This window comes from Hydra viridissima, unplaced genomic scaffold, assembly GCF_058129835.1.
Source record: "Hydra viridissima isolate aposymbiotic clone 2 unplaced genomic scaffold, HvirCarnegie_v1 scaffold_15, whole genome shotgun sequence".
Taxonomy (NCBI): domain Eukaryota; kingdom Metazoa; phylum Cnidaria; class Hydrozoa; order Anthoathecata; family Hydridae; genus Hydra; species Hydra viridissima.
In genome coordinates, this window is record NW_028324314.1 from 4,282,269 (window position 1) to 4,299,426 (window position 17,158).

The 17,158-nt window shown below is 28.1% G+C and overlaps 1 protein-coding gene across 1 annotated transcript; it reads right to left on the reverse strand.

The window, feature by feature from the left end:
- Positions 1-673: 673 nt before the first annotated feature.
- On the reverse strand, positions 674-13,462 carry LOC149878264 (intraflagellar transport protein 38-like). Its single transcript, XM_090073313.1, has 12 exons — positions 13,257-13,462; positions 11,105-11,216; positions 10,731-10,815; positions 8,213-8,341; positions 7,395-7,448; positions 7,164-7,259; positions 2,484-2,567; positions 2,181-2,372; positions 1,929-2,012; positions 1,558-1,711; positions 1,140-1,195; positions 674-1,005 (listed from the first exon to the last, which is right to left on the reverse strand). Exons 1-12 carry the CDS (start codon positions 13,276-13,278, stop codon positions 892-894), a joined length of 1,182 nt encoding a protein of 393 aa, XP_089929439.1. The 5' UTR covers positions 13,279-13,462; the 3' UTR covers positions 674-891.
- Positions 13,463-17,158: the final 3,696 nt, after the last annotated feature.

A 17,158-nucleotide genomic window follows, 5' to 3' on the forward strand; every position in this document is an offset into this window, starting at 1 on the left:
AAAGGTGGGCAGATTTTTCCGATAGCATGCCTTATTTCTATAATCGTTTTAAGATAAAGGTTATAAATAGCGGCTAATTTCGGAGTTCTTTTTTTAATAAAATTTGATGAATTTGTGATCTTTGGTGACTGGTAGAAAACAGTCGTTCAATTTCTAGATGACCTAAATATTAATAATAATATGAATAATATTAATAATAATTATTAGATTGGTCACAACCAAATTACGTAGTTAAAACTTGTTATACAAACGCAGCTGCAACAGTATTTATCTTTTTTGGGGGTCACCTACAGGTGACCCCCAAAAAAGATAGATTTCTCTCACAATATGACCACGATTGTGTTTAAAGATGATCACGATTGTGTTTATATATCTAAGCTTGTGTTATAATAGTGATAGTAAAATAATCATAATGATGATGATGATGATGATGATGATGATGATGATGATGATGATGATGATGATGATGATGATGATGATGATGATGATGATGATGATAAACAATTTATTACTAGGTAAAAGTTAAAGACTGACATTCTGAAGAAAGAGGAGTCTGAAGCAAACAATATGTTTAAACGGACATTTAAACTTTCTACAGATTTTGCGTTGCCTTTTAGATAACATTTTTTCTACTCGCAAAAAAAAAAACAGCAAACAAACAAAAAAAAAATTGCCACATCAAAAGTGTTTATAGTTACCTCAATAATATGTACATTTTTCTATATCAGATAAGAATGAAATATACAATTAATAATAAAATGAAATATATACAATTGTATGTTCATTAAAAATTAAATAAATTGTAACAGTTTTATCATTCGATAGCTTCATATATAAAGAGAAAATTTCTATTTATACCGATCATGTAACTTAGAAAGCCCAAGCACCAAATTAAAAATTATCGTCACTATCATTAGGGTGATCGTCAGCTTCTTCTTCATCATCCTCTTCTCCTTCAAGTAACTCATCATCACCTTCATCTGTTGCACTAGAGTTTTCTGAGTCCTGCAGAAATAAAATTTAGATTTTACAGCTAAGAATTCAATACACTATATTTTCTATTTTTGTTAAGGAAGCAAATATATTCCCATAATAACAATTAAATGAATATAAAAAAAATAAAAAAAACATTCTCTTACATCGTCACTTTCCAGATCTCCTCCCAATGAGCCAATCATCTTTGGTTTGGGTACAACTAATATTTTTTCGTACAAACAAATTTAGAGAGATTAAAACGAACAACAAAAGAACCCGTAAAAAACCTCGATATAAAGAAAAAACCTCGATATAAAGAAAGTTGTTAGAGAAAACGAACTAAATTATGTCCACCCACCCCCCGTTGTTCACCACATTACTTTCTGTATAACAAAATTATCGATATATCGAACTCTCGTTGCAAAAAATCAAATTTAATTTCCCTTTAAGGTTCCTAATATCGAGATTTTACTGAAATGACGTTTTTTTTTTTACAACTAACTTACTTGGTTTTTTTAACATCGATCGAAATGGTATTATTGGTTGGAAAAAAAAAGAGGGGGAAATAATGATCACTTTTACCTTGTTTCTTTTCGTCTTTATTCAAGATTTCCTCAACTTCTTCTTCTTCTTCATCATCATCATCGTCACTAGAACCCAAAGTGAGATTCCCACGTATAAGATCTTCGTGATCCTCGCGTAATTTTACAGCCATCTTAATAGGGTTTTCTGTGTTCTAAACGACAAAATGCAACTAAAATTCATACTTTATAGGGTTTTCTTTTCTAAACCATTTTTACATTCTTGAAAAACTTTCCATGAACGTAAAACAAATTTTTTACCAAAAAATAGTATTTCAACAAGAATTGTGTCCCCTTTTTAAAATTTCCCTTTCGCATTAAAAAATTAAAACAAAACATTAAGAACTGATACTCTGATATTAAAAACCATACTTCCACATTGTTTTGTTCAGACTTGTTCATTTCTTCGTTCATCCGCTCCAAATACGTTAAATTGCGATATTTCTCTATATAAGCCTAAACATAAAAAATTCAGATAACTTTGGCTATTTGTTTTTTAAGCAAGTTCTAATCTAAGTTTAAAATCAAGCCAACAAATATGTTATGTTGATTACAAACAAACTATATTTATTCAGGCAACAGAGGCTTATAGCACAAATAAAATTATAGATACACAATAATTACACAGTATAACTCTTGCAGATCTTTTTCTAAGCTCTCATATTCATCCATAAATGCAGGTCGAACGCTTTCGAGACTTCTTAACCGTTTCTGATTTCTTTCTAACTCTGACTTTCGTTTTTCAATTTTAGCTTGTAAGTTAGCTTCATCAGATGATATATTATCCAATTGCGCATGTGTTTTTGTTATCTCAGTCTAAAGCAAATGAAAACAATTACACGAAAAAATTAGTTAAAAATACATAACATAAGAACTTAACAAAGTTGAAATTTACATTTATTTTAGAGGGGAAAATCTGAACCGAACCTGTGTTGCTGTCATCATATTAGTGACACTCTTCTCAATTTCATTCAAGTCCATAGGTTGTGCAATACAACTTCTACGAATTGCCTAAAATATGTGTTAATTATATATATATATATATATATATATATATATATATATATATATATATATATATATATATATATATATATATATATATATATATATATATATATATATATATATATATATATATATATATATATATATATATATATATATATATATATATATATATATATATGGGCAATTCCACGTAAAAGAGGAAAAAAAAAAAAAAAAAAAAATTTCACGGCGACATATAATAACTGCATTAAATTTATTTTCCAGCTATTTAAAAATACTTTTAAGAAAAAAATTTATTAAAAAAATCATTTTGTCATACTATAACATACTTTTAAAGTTGTAAGGGTTATATGAGCTTTTTTTGACGTTTACATATAGTCATATTGTAAAGCGTTGAAAAAAGATTCAGTGCTGTTTTTTTAAATAACTATTACTTCTAAATTTGACTAAAAGGCAAAATTAAACATTATGCATAATATTTTTTATAAAAACAAACTCTAACTAGGTCTATAAGAAGAGCATATTAATGAAAACAATACGTTACGACCGTCACAAAAAAAAGCCGAAAAGTTTTTTCTATGCTTCGTATCAAACTTTTTAAAACTGCAACCATGGTAAAAGTAAAGATACTTATACATACTTTATCATCGTTTCAAAAAAAAAAAACATTAAAGTGCTTTAGATCCCCATTTCAACATGTTACTAAGTACGTTACGACCATCACGATATGCTGGTTTTCCCATCACGGCTTCTTTACTTAAAAAAAAAAACCTTAAGCGCGAACGATTTAATTCATTTCAAACGATTTACATCATTTAAACCAAGTTATAATATAAATCAGTTTTGTTTATTGTTTAATTTGAAGTTTGTTTATTCATCTTATTACTAAACTTGTTAAAGTTTTTTTTGAAACTTTTAGTAACTAATGAAACTATGATAGTAAACTATTGAAAGTTTCTTTGCCCGAAAACGGAGACATGGATACCTTAATCACCTATAGTTGATGGATTTAAGAAGATCATCGCTGTGTACTCAGTCAACATTAAAAAAAACATAAAAGTTATTTTTAAACATCTTCGCGACAATTTACTAGAGTTTACTGAGCATCATCCCACTAAAAAGCACCAGTCTGAGCCACCAGTCTGAGCAATAATTGCAGTCAAAAAGAAAATTTCGAACCAGACCAATTTTTGATACACTTTGATTATTCACAAAACTATACATGTGGTTATCAGGATGCTGTTTAAGCTGCTTATTGGTCGCAGTCAACTATTACCTTATTTACAGTTGTAATCTATTGTTACCAATTGGAGCCAAAATCAGTTGTAATAATATCCGACGATAATGATGAAACAAAACGCGCCACTACTACATAGTTGAGTGAAATATTTGACCTCTATTGCATTGATTATGTAAAAGGTTATATTATGGAGTGATGGTCCATGCACTCAATTCAAAAATAGGTAGATGGCCAAATTCATACAACATGGCTCTGTGATATATCATTTTCAAAGTATAGAATGGAACTTTTTTGCTACCTCTCACGGTAAAGGAGTAGTTGATGGAGTAGGAGGGTCATTAAAACGATTTGTTTTGAACAGCGTAAAATCTCGTGAAGTGGTCGTCTTAAACGCTAAAGACTTTCTCTTAGCATCAAATGGGTGCAAAACTTATGTTAGATTTTATCAACACAGACGATATTAATCTAAGCTGGGCCTTAATAGCTGATAAAATAGAAGAAGTGAAAGTCGTTACAAATATTACCAAAATGCATTTCTGGCAAGTAAAAAGTAGAAAGTTTTTGGTTTCAAAATTCTCTAATATTTTGTGATGGGGTTGCGGAACAGTTTTAAAACTTATATATTAGTAAAAAAAATTTACTATTCTAAGATATTTTTTTCCTATATTGGATTCCCGGCTCCTTAAAACATTTGCGAGGCATATGAAAGTACATACTCCTAGATATTGAGTTGTATTTAAATAGAGTTAATAAAACAAAAAAAAAAAGGGAGCATAAATAGCATTAAGCGTTTGTTGCCTACTCCAAATAAAACGATCCCATATTGAAGAAACATCATGAATAACCTTGATAATGTTATAAAATTCATATTTTTTAACATAATTTAATTGGTTTTTATAATCATTCAGCTTTTACTATGTCATTCATTGCGTTATTTGTTGTTTTTCATTTTTGGCTTTTTCGTTACGACCGTCACAGTTACGACCGTCACGACAAAAAACTTAATAAAATTCTCGGAAAACTTTAAGCAAAATCTATGAAACTCACCATATAGTAAGTTCAATGTGTAGTTAAAGAACACAGCAAAGGATTTTTTCTTTCACTGAGTAGATGGCTGCATAAAGATTGACAAAGTTTATTTGTTTAGATTTGTCAAAAAGTAAGCGTTACGACCGTCACGCTACGTTAAGTTGATTTATCAAATAAGTTGAACACTTGAATGATTTAACTTTTGCATACTAAATAATATAATAGTATTTAACATTTCTGGAAATTTTCATGTAAATACCATTCTTGTTTAATTTTTAATGGCTAAAAAAGCGTCAAATGTTACGACCGTCACTTGCGTGGAATTGCCCATATATATATATATATATATATATATATATATATATATATATATATATATATATATATATATATATATATATATATATATATATAAATTCAGCAACATTTTCTTTTTTTCCGAATTTTCAAGATCTTTTACAACTCTTTTTTATCTTTAAAATTTAGAGGAAAAAGGTGATGAAAAATTTATTATCCATCACATACAGCATCACCTTGGCTTAATAATTATCATTTGAACCTTGATGGTTTACTTAAATTATTCAAATGACAAGCATCTTGATCCAACATGACAAGTGCAACATGACATTTGCTGTTAAGTGATACCAGCTGTAGACAATTACATATAATTTTCAATTACATATAAATTTTACATATTTATTAAAAGAAGTTCTGATTACTTATTAGTTAAAAAATTATTACTTACTTGTAAAATTTTTCACAATTTACACACACATACATTGTTGACTTACTTGTCTAGTTTAGACAATTAGGATTTTATTCTCAAACTTCTAATTTAAGTAAACATAGTAGTCCTTTTTTTGATGCTAGGGGCATATTCTGATTGGTCCATTCTTATCAGTTGAACATGATGAAATTCAGCACCCTTTAATCATTAATTACTTAAAAACAGATTTTTCAAAATTTTTTATTCAAAGAAAGAAATTTTTCAAAATTTTTCTCCAAAATATTCTTTGTTAAGAGTTGAAATTTCAAAATTAATCAACGTTGTTCAATCTTTATTTGGATTTTTTTTGTGGTGATATTAAGAGACTCAATTTATTGAAAAAAAAAGTAGGAAGGGAAAAAGAGAAAGAATTCAAAGACAAATATAAACAAAAACCAATCATTTACTCCATAAACACAAGTCCATGTCAGTTGCAGAGAGATCTTGTGAGACAATTTAAATGCAGCCAAGCATTTGATAGGAAAAGTACTTAAATCTCAAGAAATTAAAGTATATTATAAAAAGAAAACTCCATAGCAATCCATTAATGAGAAATTAAAGGAATTCATCGTTCAAAAAAGCTATATAAACTTTAAGTCAAGAAAACTTGTGCATAACTGAAGACAATTAAACCTATAGCAAAAAGGACTTTTCAAAATTGCATAGCAATAATTTTTATCAATTGAAAGATAGATGTGTTGCCAATAAACTTGAGTATGTTCAAACTAAGAAACTTGCTCCCAAGTTCCTTGTGCAGCAAGCAATCTGCTCCTGTGGTTTGAAAAGTTCACCATATATTACTTGCAACACTTTGAACTTGGATTTGTATATAGAAGAATGCTTAAAGAAGCATCTTTTACCATTCATTAAAAAGCACGATATGCTCACAAAATTCTAAACTGATTTCGTTACAACCTACCACTCCCAAAAGTCACTATAAATGGTGTCAAATTGGTACCTAAGATAGCAAATCTTCCAAATTATTCTGAACAGCAAGTCAATTAAAGTTATTGGTCAGTTGTTAAAGGAATCTTATTGAAAAGCAGGAAATTAGTTTCAAATGAAGAATTTAGAAAAAGTGGATAGCAGCTTCAAAGCAAGATCCAGGAGATGGTATGAAATACTCATAAAAATATTCAGTTTCTAAGTAATTCTAATTAAAATCTTCAGTTTTCTTAATAATTTAGAAGTTTCAATTTTGTTAGTTTTGTGCAAAAACATTAAGCTCAATCTGTTAAGTAATTTTCAAGTAATTAAAAATTAAAGGGTGCTGAATTTAATCATGCTCAACCAATAGAGCTTTGTATCATGTGCAAAATTAAACTTTTCATAAAACTACAACCAAATGCAGTTTCTAACAAAAAGGTTTCAAAACTATGCCAATCATATCATTTATATTATCTCAACTTTCATAATGTTTGCTATATGCTTTGAAGAACAACTGCAAACCAAAATATAGATATTAGAAGGAATAGCTTAGACCAAAAAAGTGAGAAAAAAAAAAGACTGATACTTGTAAGCCTATGCATGTACATATATGATAACCACTACAGATACTCACTCTAAGCTCAACTTCTCTTCCCAAAAGTTGGTGCAAACTTGAGCCTTTAACAGTTATTTCTGATGCAAGTTGTCTTGCCAATTTTAAGTCAGAAAGCTAAAAAAAATTGAAATTTAGGAATATAAAACTATTCAAAATAGAAATAGGCTGGCTACAAAAAGCTTTTGCTATGAGAAAAAAAAGTTCAAGGATTTTTTTTCATAAACACAAAAAATATTTGTCATAGATTACCTTTGAATTAAAATCAAACTTCCCTGGACGATATTTAGATGATACTTGCTCATCCTAAAGGATAAAAAATACAGAAAAAGATAAGCAGTTTTTATTCTTGCATAGTTTTATATTTTTGAATTCTACAAATTCAGTGTTTTGGTTTTAAAAATAAAGGGTAAATCAAATAAATCAAAAATCAAAAAATACATTAACTTTTAACATAAAATTTTTTATATATTTTAAACTCGTGTAATTATATATATGCTAATTTTGTTTTTTAAAATCATATTTAGCATACATTTTGTAATTGGTTATTATAAAGCGTTTTTTAAGAAAATTACTTTTGTAACAGATGAAGATATATGACAACTTGATAAATAAACTTAATTAGGGCACACACTTAATTTCTTGGTTTTTGGATTTAATACAGATATGGTATATGACTTAAAAAGAACATTATTTTCTCTTTACACAATCAAATTACTCTGGAAACATAAAAAGTAATTACATTAAAAAAATTTAAAGAAACTTTGCCTAAAATTTTAAAAAGTTTGGTAAAAGTTTAAACTTAAAAACTCCTGTTGGGCAAAAAAAAACCCTTGAACTTTTATCATTTAATGCTGTGAATTTTGATAAAGAAAATATTAATGTAAATACTTTTCAGTTTTCTATTTGAAATATTGTTAGTTTCTGAATAACTTTTTTCTTTACTTTTCTAAGTTACTATTTTTCAAGAAGACAGTTGAGTACTGTAATAAGGTAGTGGCTATCCTAACTCTTTCATAAAAACCTTAATGCATTTTGAATGCAACAGATATCTGATCACATTCTATTACCTCTCCAGATTTGTTTTTTTTCATCGCTGCCTGATATAACACAGTGGTAATTTTTAGCATTTCTTTAACTGCCAGACCATCAGCCCCATATAAACGTTTAGTGTTCAGCTTTATATGAGCCTTTGTAGCCTGCAAAAATGTAATCAGTAATTAAATATATAAAGATTATAAAAAGCATATCTAAAATTAGTTTAGACAATCCTGTTGCAAAACTTCAAGCTCTGCTTTTATTTTGTAAATTAATGATAGTGGTCGAATCTCCTGCAACAAAAATTCACAGAAAATGTAAAAAAGTAAAACTATATAACGAAAACAAACATACAAAAAGTTTAAATCCTGGGTTCATATTTTGCAATTGCAAATGAAAAACCATGTAAGTAAAGTATTAATTGAAGTTATTAATTAGGGTGGGCTGGAACCTAAAAATAAAAAAAGTGTCCCCTCTATTTACATGGCTTTTGATGCAACATGAAAATTTTTCACAAAAAAAACCAAAAACTTTTTTTCATTTAATACCTATTTGATTGTTTTTCAGATATATAATTAAATAAATATAATCAATTCTAATATATTTAGCAATATCTGCAAGAAAAACAGCAAATAAATTAAATAAGTACATTGTGGATGAATGCTTTAAAACCCTTAGAAAAATTTCCTTTTAGAAAACTTCCCACTTGAAAGCAAGTTCTTAAAAAATGTCTTTACTTAAAAGACTATAGGAAAAACAGTTTTCAAAGAGATGTTAGTGTAGAACTATTCAATCTATGGGTAAACTAAGTTTATCCAATATCTGTCATTAGAATTAAAACAAAGCTTAGCAATTATACTGAAAAATTTTTTAATTTGTGAACTATGACAAAAAGAAAAGAGGACAAAAATATGAAACAGATGCAGCAGGATTTATAGAAGAGGCAAATCAATTATTTGATTATACATCAAAAAGACCTCAAGAAACTAACAGAAATTGAGAAGAAGTTTCTATTAAAAATGACAGATGAAGATTACAAGTTTTATGAGGTTTTCAAAATTCCAAATCGAACATATGTCATGCTAGACAATAAAGTCATTGATGACTTACCAACTGACTAGAACTATGCTTATCGCATCCATTGGGGTGTAATCACAAGGAACATAGATGATGATTTGGCCTTTTTAGAAGCTTGACTTATGAAAATTCTTGTTGGCTAACATTAGCATGAATTTTGCGGTACTATGTATCTATTTCCAAACCTGCTAAAAATCTAAAAATGATTTCTAAATTTATGGTAAAGGTGTAATTTCCTAGTTGGTTTGATGATAAGATTAATAAATATTTAACTGATGCTCCCAAAAACCTATTCAATGTGATTCAAAGAATCAATAAATTTCCTGAGTCAAATGCTAAGAAGATTTGTTATAAAGTTATAGATAATAACAGTTATTTTGCTCATGGTGAAAATATTCTCATTGGAATGTTAGCTGATGAGGATCAAGAGGTCAAAAGGAAAGCTGTTAATGAAATTTTGCACTTGAAAGGCCTCATAGAAGACTTTCATGGTGAAGAAGATGATTTTGTAGGGGGACTAGTTGAGAGTGATGATGACAATGAAACCAATTTTAGTGAAAGTAATTATCCATCAATGAATAAAGATGTGTTTCTGAAGCCCAAAATTAATTTCAAAGCTGTATATTATCATAAAATGACCCCAATTTCCTGATGGCACACAATTCTACTGGTTTTAAGACTAATTGAAGAAGATAAAATATTTGAATTTATCAAAAAACCACTTAAGTTAAGACATGAAAGTCATAGCCTTTTTTCTTCATAAATGTGTTTTACTAATCAAAAGTCAGGTATTAGGATGGGACACTTTTTAACTTATTACTTTTCCACCTTCCTTACTATCAATAAACATCTATGGAAAACTGTTATGTGAAAACCTGTTAAAATACTCATTTTATATTTGTTAACAAAGCAAAGAATCAGTTTTTCAAACCTGCACTTGTATAAAACATTTTGTGATTTATTTATTTTTATTGCAAAAATTCATAATTTGAAATGTTCCTTAAAAACTGATGAAGAAAAAAGTGCTGAGAAGTTTTATGAAGACAAAAATTTGACAATAAAAGTGTATAGAAGTTAATAGACAGAATCAACTTTTAAATTCTCTAAGTAAAGGAGAGAATACCTATAAACTACCCACAAATAAACTAGATATGCTAAAAATGCATGGCTTAATGGACTATACCTTCATTACAAACAACTATGTTAATACTAATTTTAACATCTGTTTGATTAAGGCACATAATGTGTCAGAACAAATTTTCATATATTTAACAATGCAGATAATGATGAAGAAACAAAACAAGAAGACCAATTTACAGTTCAAAGAATAATCTTTAAACTGCAGTCTGAACATAACAGTCTTTTGAGTCAACCCTACCTTATTTCTTATATGCTACGTTAAATAGTTATTAATAGTACAACCAAATACTACAAAAATTTCAAAAAATGTAAATAGAAACAAATTTTTTATACCATAAATTGTGCCACCGATTTTATAAATAACACTCTGTCATTTTCAAACTCAACATCCATTGGAATGTCTGTATTAGGATCATACCTATGTAACACACATTTTTTCAACTTCATTCACATTATCAACTTCATCAAATCAAGAAAAACATTTAAAAGATATTTCTAAATTGTTTTTGATTAAATGAAAAACAGCTATCTTAGTTTAAAACTTAAAATAAGCACAGAAATCAATCATAGCTATGATGCAAATAATTACTATTGACAGAGTGAAAGCCTCCTTAACAAATTAACACTTAATTCTTAGTTATCCCCAAATGATGAAAATCATGTTGCATTTAGCTAACACTACACATAAAAAGAACTACTTTTCTCACCTTAAAACTAACCACTGAAGAATTTCAGCAACAAGTGCAAAATTAGGGTTACGAAAGTTTTCCATAGATATTAACCTTGGATACCCCAATGCTCGCATCATTTCAGTGAAATCTACAAAAGTGTGTATGTGATATAGAGTCTTGCAAATAAAACCTGCAGATTTTATTACTGCCTTTATGTTTTATTCATAAAAAACATCTTTTTAATGAAATGGCTACTTGTTTTAAACTACTAAAAATTCTCAAAAGTATTAATATTAATGCTTTAATAATTTTGAGAGTGTTTAGTGGTTTGTCACATAATTTGATCATATTCTAAACTTTTTTGTTTTACAAAAAATGTTTACATATGTATACTCAACTAAGATAAAAAAAATAATAAGGACAATCTGTGTGTCTGTACATAACTTGTGATAATTGTCAGTAATTAGTAAAATGTCATAAAGTTTGTAAAATTCAATTAACTTGTTCCGTATTACATCACTTTAAAAACAGTTTTAACAAATTTAAAATTTAGCTTTTCAATAACATAACAAATACAAACTCATTACAAAACTTTTTGCAAGTCAAAAAAAATTTATTCATAGTAATGAAAACTATGTAACTACTTTAATTTTATAACATATAAATGATTTTTAACAATAGCAGAGAAACTGTCTATTACATAGGAAAATAATTGATTTAATATATATAGTTATATACATTTTAACAGTTACATTATATACTGCATTTATAAAAAAATTAGTTAGCAACCTTTTAGAGAAAAAAAATTACTTATTTGAAAACTTTATAGCAGAAAAATTATATTTTAATAATATTGATAATCTATTTACAAATATTTTTAATTATTAGTTGTGACAGATACAATTTTTGCTGTGACTGCCAACATTGTTGAAAAAAATTAAATATTTAAGAATAATTTTTGTTTTTTAATTTCTCTTTGGTTTACAACACAAAATGGAAAACAAGTTCTTTTTTTTTTTTCAGGAAAAAGATTTCTTTGATGCTTTTATGTGATATACTTAAATCTACTTTCTGTACAGCTAAAATTAGTATGTTTAATAGATATCTTTCAAAAAAAATCTTCCAAGACAACCTTGTCATAGCAAGCTTAATGAATCCAAATGTATATAAACATACATTAGGGTGATCCTTATTTTTCAACTTTTAAAAAGTAATTGAATCATTCACCAATGTTGTTCCAGTACTTCACCAGAAAATTCAGACCAAATATCAACTCAATTAAATAGTCTTTAGAAGTAGCTCAAGAGATTGGGCAGGCCATTGCATTACATTGATTTTATTTGTATCAAAACATGATTTAATGAGTTTTGATGGGTATTTGGGATCATTGCCCTGTTGGAACATCCACTGTAAAGGCATATTTTCATTTACAAATGGTGTCATTTTTCAGACTTGAACTATGCATGTAATTGTCCTTTATACCTTCTATGTGATAGAGGTATAAAAGACAAAGAATGACAGAAATAATAGTTTCAGCTCATATTACAAGCTGTCCAGAAGAACCATTGCCAGTTTCCTGATACCTTGAATCAATTCTAATTATACAGCAAGAAGCGGCTAGTACACTGGGGGCCAATAACAAAACAACTGATGCACATAGAGACTTTCTCTAACAGACCCTGGACAGGACACAATTATTAGTTTAAGAGTGACAATTTTAGTTACATTAAAACAATAAAACTTCATTTCAATACTACAACTATATAATGATTTCATTAAATTAATGTTGCTTAAAAACTTGTGTAATACTAATTTTTGCAGAAATTGTAATATTTTATCAAACTTTAACGCAATTTATCTGCCTCTAAATATGAATACTGTTTTACCAAGTTTTTTGTAGTGTTTTTATGTCTAAATGGAACAACTTAGGAGGATGAGACATAAAAAAATCAGATCTTTTTTTTAACTGCATATAAGGATCACCTTAACATACTGAATATATAAATAAAACATGATGAATATAAATAAAAAGTTTCCTCTGCATATAAATAAAAAGTTTCACATTTCCAGATAAAAAAAGCAAACAATTAGAAAACTTATCAAATATACAATATTCAAATAAAATTTATTTTTTGAAAGAATAGATTTTAAATGAACCACAAAAAATTTAATGTTTACAAACACTTACTTCTTAAATCTCTAAAAGACATTTTACGAAGATGAAACCAAATAATAGAAAAATAACTTCTGTTTTTACAAATATCTTATATAGATCAGCTAATAATCTATGAAAAAAAAATTTATTAAAATACACAGGTGAAAAAAGATAAACAAACATCTTTTAATTGCAATAACAGAATTTCAGATTTGCTCTTCACAACCGAAAGTTGTTATGAAAGTAACTTGGTGAGCAGAATAATTATTAACCGGCATACGATCCTTCGATCGAAAATAAGTGGTGTTAAATATTTAATATGTACAGTTATGATTAATTTAGTTACATAGACCACATTAACCATTTAATTCAGTTACATAGACCACATTAACCAAATGTTATTTATAAGCAGAACTTACAGTCGGTTAAATACTGATCAAGAAAGTTAAATTCATAGCCAGAATTTACATCATATATTTCAACCGAACTGAATTTAACCAAAGCTTCGGAATTCTGAAAAATAATAGTATTTGGCTTAAATATGTTTTTTATTGCAACAATTTCAAAAAATCTATCTTAATGAGAAACTAGAATTTTCATTTACCAAATACTATAAACTTTTAAATAGGGAAGAGGGGGGCAGCTTTGAACATCTTTTAAACATTTTTTTACAAATCAATATTTTAATTATTCCACTTTTTTTCTTCTGAATCAAAACAATGCTAAAGAAGTCAAAACAATGCTAAAGAAGTAAAAACAATGCTAAAGAAGTAAAAATGCAGCGTTTTAATAAATTCCGTGCTTAAGTCCGAATTCTTATTTCTTTAACATGCGTGAAAGTGTTCAAAACTACCCCAACCTGAGACAACTTTGAACACACCGGGGGCAAATTTGAATTTTCTCTGGCAAATGGGAATATTTAGTGATTAAATTATTATTTTTTTTAAATAGAGCATTGGTTTATTTTTAAACTTCATTAAGTTTAAGTTTCTAATAGTAAAAATCAGTTATTTTTTCTATTATATAATATTATCTAATCTTTTATTCACTCTAAAGAGTTGATCAAACAAAAGTTATATAAAACTATTTAAGCTGTCAATAGAAGAAAACTTAAAAAAAAAAACTCTATGCTAGCTTATTAATTTTACTTGGATATTTTTAAAGTTTCATAGCATGATGAAATACTAATTCTTTTGCTTGTTTATATGTCAAGCCATAATTCAGTTTAAAGTTTTTACTTGGTCATCTCTTAACATTATTTCCTCATCTTTATTAAATACTTGTGCGACAAAATATTTAATAGTCAAACCTAGCTTTGTCTTTGATAATAAGCTTTTATACTTTTTTATTCTGTAAACTATTAACGTTACATTACAAAATAAAGAAATGTAAGTTATAGCAGGATCGTTCGGCCTCATTAATCCATTTGCAACTTGGAGAACAGCATTATTAGCATGTTCCTCGATGACTCTTGTCACTCTCTTTTTTTTTATAATTTCGAACTATTTTTATCATTAAATAATCAAAATTCAAGCTGTAATAATCAAGAAATAAAGTGCGAGAAGTTTAAACAACGATTCAAAGATGCCCCATTCATTTTAAATAATAAATGGTGATTTTTCCAAACAAAATTATCTCAATTATTGATATTTTCTGCTTAATTATAAATGTTATGAAATATCCTATCTTATTAGTAACATTAAACATCTCACCAGTTAGAAACGTGGTCAGGAAAATCTTACAACTTTATATCGAAATGTTTACGAATTGTCCTCGAAAAAAACCAATCATAAATTTTGTCCAGTTTATGCCAAATGCCGGGAAAGAGAGGTGACAGCTGCGAGGATAAATATTGTCTTCACAAACTATTTAGATTTATTAAGTTTAAATACAAAAACGCTTCAAAAATGCACTTTTTCAAAGCTGCTTCTATTCAAAGCTTCCCCCTCTCCCCTATTATTATATCTTATAACATTGCATAACTTTCATTGATTATAAAAAATTTGTAGTAGAAGTAACATCTAACAAAATGTAAGAGTCTAATCAATTTATAAGTTAACAAAACTGTCTTAGTCTGTCTTAGTCAATAACAATTAAACAGACTATCAGTTTGAATAAAAGAACTATTTTTAGCTAAAAAATTACCAGCTCATGCTGCTTGGTCTGGCAATAACCTAAAACTCATCTGACAACTGTCTTGGCTGAGATGCGGTGGCAATACTCGTCTATTGTAATTGGGTATCACTCTGAGGCGAGGTTTGGTTAGCAGATATGATTTGCCTAGGCTAAAATGCTGATAAATGTTTTGTTTAAAAAGTTCTTAAATTTTTATTCTTAACCCCTTATTAACTAATAAACATTTAGTTTTATCTAATTTTAACTAATAAAAGTTAACAATTCCATTAAAATTAAAAATAATAAGAATAGTTTAAGACAATTTAAAATTATCGAATGGATTATTAGATTAGAATTATTCTCTGTTTTCAATCAGTACCTGAAGTTCCAAAACATTCATAGAACAGTTTGAATTGGTTTATTTACTGACTGAAAGATAGTGGCCAATTCTATGATCAGACTGACTTCTCCTTGAACTTGTTTTACAGTAATTTGATTCATTCAAGAGCAATTTCAAGTTCTTTCTTCTTTTGAAGTTGCTGCAGTTTGGTTAGGTTTTGGTAAAAAGGAATGTTAAAGTTAGTTCATTTTTTGGTTGAGTTACAAGTTGTAACTCAACCAAAATTTACAAAACTAACTTGAAAACTAACTTGAATTATCCAATTCATGTTGTAACTTACAACATGAATTGGATAATTCAAATTAGTTTTCCTTGTTTAAAAATTTAAGTATCAAGTTTTGTCTGACAGATACTTCAAAAGTTGTGAATAACGACGAAGCTTCAACTTCAAACCTTGCATAAACTCAAATCTCTTAAAATCAAAAAAAAAAAAAAAAAGCTAAAAACCTAAAATTTGTAATAATTATAAAATAAAAATTCTGCATTTAAAATTTTTATTATATATAATATTGTAAAAATTTAAAATGCAGAATTAAAAAGATCTAAATTAATACCTCCACTTCGTGTTTGTTTTCTAGATTAATAATTCAAGCTTTTGCAAATGTTTAGAGCATATTTTTATATCAAAGATATAAAAATAGCAGAGACAATTTCATTAATACGAAGTTAAAGAAGGAGCATCTAATATCACGAATTCACATTCAAATGTTTAACAAATTAAAAATTTAAGAATTATTTGTGGCAAATATTGAAATTAAGAACTGCAAAAACTGATTCTGGCGTCGCACAAATGTTTTGCAGCTGTTTCACTCTCCTCTAGTCCAGGAAGACCGGATTTGTTTTATCCTCGTTGGCATCCTCATCCTCGTCACTCAGCTCTTCACTGTGATCTACAAACTAGGTGTAGAGATAGTGTAAGATTACTGCAGAGACAATCTGCTTTAAAGCTTCTTCGGGATTCTTCAAGCGAAGTCCAATTTGCAAAGCAAAAAATTGATTTTTCAAAACGACAAAGGTGCATTTAACAACATTTTTTGTTTTGATATGAGCAACTTTAAAGCAACCCTTTGGTCTATCGAGATTCCAAGGGTAAGGAGTCATCAGCCAGGGTCAGATGGGGTAGTTAAAATCTCCCAATAACACTGACCCCCCTCAAAGGGTCGAGTTCTGTTCACTTCAAATGAAGTTAATAACGAGCTGGACTTGAGGCCAGCTCAGGAGCGGCTGGGGTGTTTGGTATTGAGGTAACACATGGTCGGATCTGGGCCAGCCACTGCCAAGACATTGAATGAATTTTGGTGATGGGGTTAAGAAATGATATTTCATCTTCTAAGGGGGGCGAGATGCAATTGACGGAAAACCTCCAATCTTGACGAAGTTTTGAGCAAGCTTAAAGCAGTCCTCTGGCCAACATATGACA